General features: G+C 53.0%; 1 protein-coding gene across 1 annotated transcript in view; it reads right to left on the bottom strand.

Annotated features, from left to right (window-relative positions):
* The window catches only part of NOTCH1 (notch receptor 1), a 787,535-nt gene that overhangs the window by 49,498 nt on the left and 730,537 nt on the right, over positions 1-7,500 (bottom strand). The window contains exon 3 of the mRNA XM_066610802.1: positions 2,845-3,107. Coding sequence (XP_066466899.1) covers positions 2,845-3,107 — 263 coding nt within the window. The remainder of the gene's footprint in view (positions 1-2,844; positions 3,108-7,500) is intronic.

The following is a 7,500-nucleotide window of genomic DNA, read 5'->3' as shown; positions in this document are numbered from 1 at the left end:
ACCCATTCTGAGCATAGCCGGGTAGACCTGGGCTGCCTGGACACAAAGAGCCCAGGTCTACCCATTCTGAGTATAGGCGCTGGGAGCCCAGGTCTACCCATTCTGAGTATAGACGCTGGGAGCCCAGATCTACCCATTCTGAGTATAGGCGCTGGGAGCCCAGGTCTACCCATTCTGAGCATAAGCGCTGGGAGCCCAGGTCTACCCATTCTGAGCATAGGCGCTGGGAGCCCAGGTCTACCCATTCTGAGCATAGGCGCTGGGAGCCCAGGTCTACCCATTCTGAGCATAGGCGCTGGGAGCCCAGGTCTACCCATTCTGAGTATAGGCGCTGGGAGCCCAGGTCTACCCATTCTGAGTATAGGCGCTGGGAGCCCAGGTCTACCCATTCTGAGTATAGACGCTGGGAGCCCAGATCTACCCATTCTGAGCATAGGCGCTGGGAGCCCAGGTCTACCCATTCTGAGTATAGGCGCTGGGAGCCCAGGTCTACCCATTCTGAGCATAGGCGCTGGGAGCCCAGGTCTACCCATTCTGAGCATAGGTGCTGGGAGCCCAGGTCTACCCATTCTGAGTATAGGCGCTGGGAGCCCAGGTCTATCCATTCTGAGTATAGGCGCTGGGAGCCCAGGTCTACCCATTCTGAGTATAGGCGCTGGGAGCCCAGGTCTACCCATTCTGAGCATAGGCGCTGGGAGCCCAGGTCTACCCATTCTGAGCATAGGCGCTGGGAGCCCAGGTCTACCCATTCTGAGTATAGGCGCTGGGAGCCCAGGTCTACCCATTCTGAGTATAGACGCTGGGAGCCCAGATCTACCCATTCTGAGTATAGGCGCTGGGAGCCCAGGTCTACCCATTCTGAGCATAGGCGCTGGGAGCCCAGGTCTACCCATTCTGAGCATAGGCGCTGGGAGCCCAGGTCTACCCATTCTGAGTATAGGCGCTGGGAGCCCAGGTCTACTCATTCTGAGCATAGGCGCTGGGAGCCCAGGTCTACCCATTCTGAGCATAGGTGCTGGGAGCCCAGGTCTACCCATTCTGAGTATAGGCGCTGGGAGCCCAGGTCTATCCATTCTGAGTATAGGCGCTGGGAGCCCAGGTCTACCCATTCTGAGTATAGGCGCTGGGAGCCCAGGTCTACCCATTCTGAGCATAGGCGCTGGGAGCCCAGGTCTACCCATTCTGAGCATAGGCGCTGGGAGCCCAGGTCTACCCATTCTGAGTATAGGCGCTGGGAGCCCAGGTCTACCCATTCTGAGTATAGACGCTGGGAGCCCAGATCTACCCATTCTGAGTATAGGCGCTGGGAGCCCAGGTCTACCCATTCTGAGCATAGGCGCTGGGAGCCCAGGTCTACCCATTCTGAGCATAGGCACTGGGAGCCCAGGTCTACCCATTCTGAGCATAGGCGCTGGGAGCCCAGGTCTACCCATTCTGAGCATAGGTGCTGGGAGCCCAGGTCTACCCATTCTGAGTATAGGCGCTGGGAGCCCAGGTCTATCCATTCTGAGTATAGGCGCTGGGAGCCCAGGTCTACCCATTCTGAGTATAGGCGCTGGGAGCCCAGGTCTACCCATTCTGAGTATAGGCGCTGGGAGCCCAGGTCTACCCATTCTGAGTATAGGCACTGGGAGCCCAGGTCTACCCATTGTGAGAGGGCTATAAGACTTGCCAAAGTCCCTTTGTTGTTGCATTTTTAGAGTCACAAACATCCAAAGATCAGCAAACATCTCAAGGGCCTGAATCTAGCAAGTGCCAGAAAAGATCTTGGATGCTCCATAACACGTATGTCAGGTCAGTCATACCTGAATCATGCTGGGCAGATAGTTGACACCACCTTTAACCCAAGTGGTTTGAGAGACCAAGAACTCAAGGGGAAAAAAGAATCCCCTCCCCTGCCAGGGCAAGAGATGCAACCCCAACTAAAATGAATGACTGTGACTGCCGGGGATTTTAAGACAGGATTTCCCTGGCAAGCTCCTGCAGTGGCCTATTATTCCACACTCCCAGGCCTCCCACCTCCCTCGTGACCAACTCTTGCCACCCAGAAGGGTGCAGCTGGTACAAGCCTGGGTGCCCACCCGTCAGCTCTGGGCCCTGCCCCACGGACTCCGACTGCCCTGCAAGAGAGAGACGGGTTGGCTGCAGACAGCTTGAGGGAGGCACAGAGAGGGAAGGGGCTAATAGGACTTGTTCCAGTTTAGTGTCTGCCCATCCCTGGTGAGCACTGAGTTCTGCCGCAGAACAGCTGTGACAAGACCCGCGGACAAGACCAGCCAGCCAGTATATTATTATTATTAACAGTATTTATATACCGCTTTTCAACTAAAAGTTCACAAAGCGGTTTACAGAGAAAAATCAAATAACTAAATGGCTCCCTGACCCAAAAGGGCTCACAATCTAACAGATGCAAATGAATACCAGCAGACAGCCACTAGAACAGACACTGCTGGGGTGAAGTGGGGCAGTTACTCTCCCCCTGCTAAAAAAAAGGAGCACCCACTTGAAAAAGTGCCTCTTACCCAATTAGCAGGACCGGCTCCGGCCAACAGTTAAGGCACTTTCTTGCTAGCCTGATCAATCTCTCCCTGGAACCCCCTCTCCTCCCTGGCCCCCAGGCTCCCTGGCTCCCCAGGTAGGGGAGGCCCCCAGCCAGCCTCTCCATCTGACATCGCTCAGGCCCCCAGTTCAGAACTCGCTGCAGCCCTGGCAGAAGCAAGCCAAGGAACTGGGCCCCCATCCGCTGCACCAGCATCCGGAATGGGCAAGGACGCTGGATTTGGCGTAGGAGTCAGCTGCCCCCCCCGACCGTGAACAGAATGGCCAACCCCCCCTGACACTTACCTGACCACCCCGGAGGGCAACGGCACTTGTATTCCACCAGGGTGAGGAGTTCACAGGTCCCTCCGTTGCGGCAGGGGCTGCTGAGGCAGACGTTCTCCTCGGGAGTCAGGCAGAGCAGGTCTGTGAAGCCCACGGGGCACTGACAGGAATAGCTCACATCATTGCCACGGACAATAGTCTGGCAGGTGCCGGCGTTCTTGCATGGGGAGCTGAGGCAGGGGTCACGCACTTGGCACCGGATGCCCACAAACGGACTGGCACACCTGTGGCGGGAGAGAAAACAGACCGAACGGTCAAAATCCTCATGGAGCAGGCCTCCAGCAGCCATCCTCAACCAATCACTGTCCGATTTTGACAGAATATTTCCTGAAGGGCTGGGCGTACTTCGCAGGCATCCTCTCCGTCGTGATTACAACAACCCTGTAAGGCAGGCCAAGGCTCTCTCTGGAAGCTGGCAGTGAGCAGATGATGACAAAGCAGCGGTCTACTTAGGCCCAACCAGTGACTTCACATCCAAAATGGAAGTGGGCCCCTGGTATCTGTGGGAGGTTCTAGAACCCCTGCAGAGGTTCTGTGTTCTAGAACCCCTGCAGATACTGAATTGCACGGATAAGGACATCTGTGTATGTGGCACCGCAATGATTCACCTGGGGGCTGTGCCCTGCCCTCTGTGATTGTGCAGGGCCTCCCAGCCACCTCAGGAGCCTCTCTGATGTGATCAGAAGTCACCGGCTCAAACCAGAAGTGCCTCCCAGTCGCATTTGGAAGGCCTTCTGAGGCCACCTCTGGCCTGATCCAGCGGGGCTCTTCTTATGTTCTTATATCCAGGAGGTCCTCTGAGGCCCTCCAGTTGCAAGTTCAGCATCCGCGGACATTCAAATCCACAGATGCCAAACCCCCATGGAGGGTCACAGATGCCAAACCCCATAAGGAGGGTCAATTGTACACAGCTTAATACTGATGCCACCCCTCTACTCCTGACATCGGTACCAACTGCCTGTTCCCAAGGCACGCACATCAATGTACACAGACTTGCTTGGAGAGAGGAGTGTTGGGACAGGGATAGGAAAGAGGACTTGAAGGCCAGTCTGCTACAACTTGCTCAATAAAGGACAGGGCAGAAACCCCTCAGCAGCACCCACAGCCACCTAGAAAACTTGCATTCAAGGCTACAGGGCAAGAGGGTGCGTCAGGGACTCCACATTACAATCCCCTGGGATTCCACACCCAAAGAGTAAAGGGAGAGGACACAGAGGACAAACAGAAGGGTCTGCAGGAGCTCTCAGCCTGGCCATTAAGGAACACATCCGTGCAACAGGCAGAGTGCTGGCCAGTAAAAGCCGAGTCCTCATTCAGTCCCCGATCGGACACAAAGCTTCTTGGGCGACCTTGGGCCAGTCACTCCCTCTCTGCCCAGCCTACCTCACAGGGCTGTTAGGATAAAAAGGAGGAGGAGCCACGTATGCCTCCCTATGAGGAAGGAAGGGCAAGATAAAAATAAATGAATTGATCTCACTCTCAGGACAACAGAAGGGGTTTTGGCCCTCGTTTGGCCTCACAGGTTGCTCCATCCAAGGTGGATAGCAACGCATTCACAAGAACATCAGAAGAGCCTTGCAGGATCAGGCCAAAGGGGACCCCATCTAGACCAGCTTCCTGAATCTCACAGTGACCCACCAGATGCCTCAGGGAGCACTCAAGACCACAAGAGACCTGCATCCTGGTGCCCTCCCTTGTCAGCTGAACGTAAGAAAAGCCCCGCTGGATCAGGCCATAGGCCCATCTAGTCCAGCTTCTTGTATCTCACAGTGGCCCACCAAATGCCCCAGAGAGCACACAAGTCGACAAGAGACCTGCATCCTGGTGCCCTCCCTTGTCAGCTGAACATAAGAACAGCCCCACTGGATCAGGACAAAGGCCCATCCAGTCCAGCTTCCTGTATCTCACAGCGGCCCACCAACTGCCCCAGGGAGCACACCAGATAACAAGAGACCTGCATCCTGGTGCCACTCCCTTGGCACCTGACATTCTGAAGTAGAATCCTTCTAAAACTAGACGGCTGCGCATACACGTCACAGTTCGTAACCTGTGATGGACTTTTCCTCCATCAGTCTATCCAATCCCCTTTTAAGGGCATCTAGGTCAGGCACTATCACCACATCCTGTGGCAAGGAGTTCCACAGGTTAATTACACACTGGGTAAAGAAACTTTTTTTTTCTTCCAGAACAGGGGTGTAACTGGATGAAATATTTTGGGACACCACCAGAAAAGACAACACTGGCCAAGGTCTCATGGGGGTCAGCTAATCCAGCATCCTGTCTCCAATCAGGGCCCAAAAGGCCACCAGGAAGCCCACTTGAGGCAAGAGCCCTCCCTCTGCAGCCCCCCACCGCCTCCACAACCAATACCTGAATTCGGACTCACCGGAAGTGATGTCATGACTGGAAGTGACATCATCTAGCAGGGAAATTTTTTAACAAACCTCAGCTGCAATCCTACCCACACTTACCCAGGAGTAAGTTCCATCGACTATCATTGTTAAAAGAATATACACAGTAGCTTGTTGAAAGTACAGGTCGGTAACATTTCCCTAAATGCAGTCACATACCCATGGTAGGATCAAGTCTAATATATTAAAAATAAAATATTGAAATGAATGGGGACCCACCTGAACTTGGCTCATGACCCACCTCGTGGGTCCCGACCTACAGTCTGAGAAACACTGGTGTAAACCCTTTTGAAAGGTTGCCCATCATCACGACATCTTCTGGCATTGGATTCTACAAATTCTTTAAGCCTCGTATGGGGGGGTGCTCATTTCTCTGTCAATCCCCCCCCCTCGCAGGCACGCAGTGTTAATGTCATGCAACAATGGCCCTACACATGTTCAAAACGGAGCCTCGGTCCTTTGATTTTGGCAACTAATGCATGTTTCTCTCACCATGGGGGAGCGCACGTTTTGGCCATGCTTACAACCAACTGAGGAGCTTTTGCAGGCAAGTGGCGTTCCCTCCCCCCCATGTGCACTTCTGGCTGTTGGGACAAATGTTCACAGGTGCCTGCTTGGAAAGCACCTCTCCCTACTCCCCTGACCTCCCGTGGAGCACAGCCCCAGCTCCCCTGAGGCTGAAAGAATTGCAGCTAATCGGTTAACTTTCCAAGCTGCTGCCTTCCCAAGGGGGCCATGAGAATTCTCATTTCACACGCCTCCTACCTCCCTCCCCTGCCGGCCACACACTCCCCCCCACATCTCCCTAGGGGACACCTGTCCCAACACTTCCCAGAGCCACCAAGGGCCATAAATCTCCCAGGTTTCCTCCCAAGATCAAACAGCTTGGCAGCCCTGAGAGAATTACACTCTCGGCTTCTCCAACAAATTCAGATCAGGACCTTGCACGGAGGGCCTCAGAAGGCCAATTTGTGGAAGAAGAAGAAAAAATTACATACTTGGGTCTTTTCCTTATTTCCAAGGGAAGCAGCCAGTCCCAATTTCTGCACCCTACGGCTGCTACTATACCTTAATTCACCCCAAATGCATTCTGGCTACAAAAGGAGGACTTCTGTAGAATTTTTGAATGGTTAGGCAGGGAGAAGAAGAAAATTGTGGACGGGAAAAAGATTAAAACATGGCACCAGGTTGGGGGAGCTCTGAACAGATTCTACCCCTTCAGCAAACACCACACGCGCACTTTTTTTAATGGCTGTCCTTCATACGCAAGCACCCATGTGTGCACACGATCACGAGTAACTTTTTGAAGCTGCAACATGCTTAATTTCATGCAGAGTCATGCAGATGTTTGGCCCAGAGAACAATGAAACGTCAATTAAAGCGACAACATCTAGAAAGCCCATATCCCCTTTTTAACAACGCTTATGGAAAATTGGGGGTTTTTTGGGGGGGGAAGCCATGAAAGTTTTTTTTGGGGGGGGGAATTAAACATCTTGCAGATTCACTTCCACTGAAAGAAACGCTGGCTTTGCATTTGCTGAAAATCAACTGAGCAAAATATTCTGAAACGGCACCCCTGAATCCCCACAACAATTGAAGATTTGTTAAAAGTTTCTAGTCCTCATGGTTGAGACCAATATTTTGGAAAGCAGGCAATGTCTGATTCCCACAGCAACCCTAAGCTTTGCAGATATCAGAGAGGGAGATTCTACTCTGTGCTTGTCCGCAGGCATTCGGTTGCAGTTTGGGAGGCAGGTGGGGCACAGTTGAGCCCTCCCCCATAAGAATCCTCCAAAGCAACTGCTTCATCCAAGCCTTAAGAGATAAACCCCGTTCCAAAAGTTCTTGGCCTCAAAAGCAAATGTTGGGGGGAGGCACCTGATTCCCAAACGCAACACATGCTAGATCTCCTCTCAGCATGAGGGTCTTTAATTCTGATTCTCTTTCTTTAGAAGCCACCGTCCTCACGACAACACATCCATCCATCAAATGGCCACTGGCCATCTGTTACCAGAAGCCAAAAGGGTCTCAGCCAACTGGCTCATTAAAAAAAAAAAAAGAAAACCACCAAACAGACCAAAAGGACACCACATTTTATAGGCACACACCCAGCACTTTCTGAAGCAACTGGCCAGCACTAAACTCAGAGCAGCTTGCAGAAGGGGTGTGTGTTTGTATCACACAGTAGGCCATTGTGAGAATGTGA

This window comes from Tiliqua scincoides, chromosome 16, assembly GCF_035046505.1.
Source record: "Tiliqua scincoides isolate rTilSci1 chromosome 16, rTilSci1.hap2, whole genome shotgun sequence".
Taxonomy (NCBI): Eukaryota; Metazoa; Chordata; class Lepidosauria; order Squamata; family Scincidae; genus Tiliqua; species Tiliqua scincoides.
Note: the sequence above shows the minus strand (reverse complement) of the source record. Positions and strands in the feature narration are given on the sequence as shown.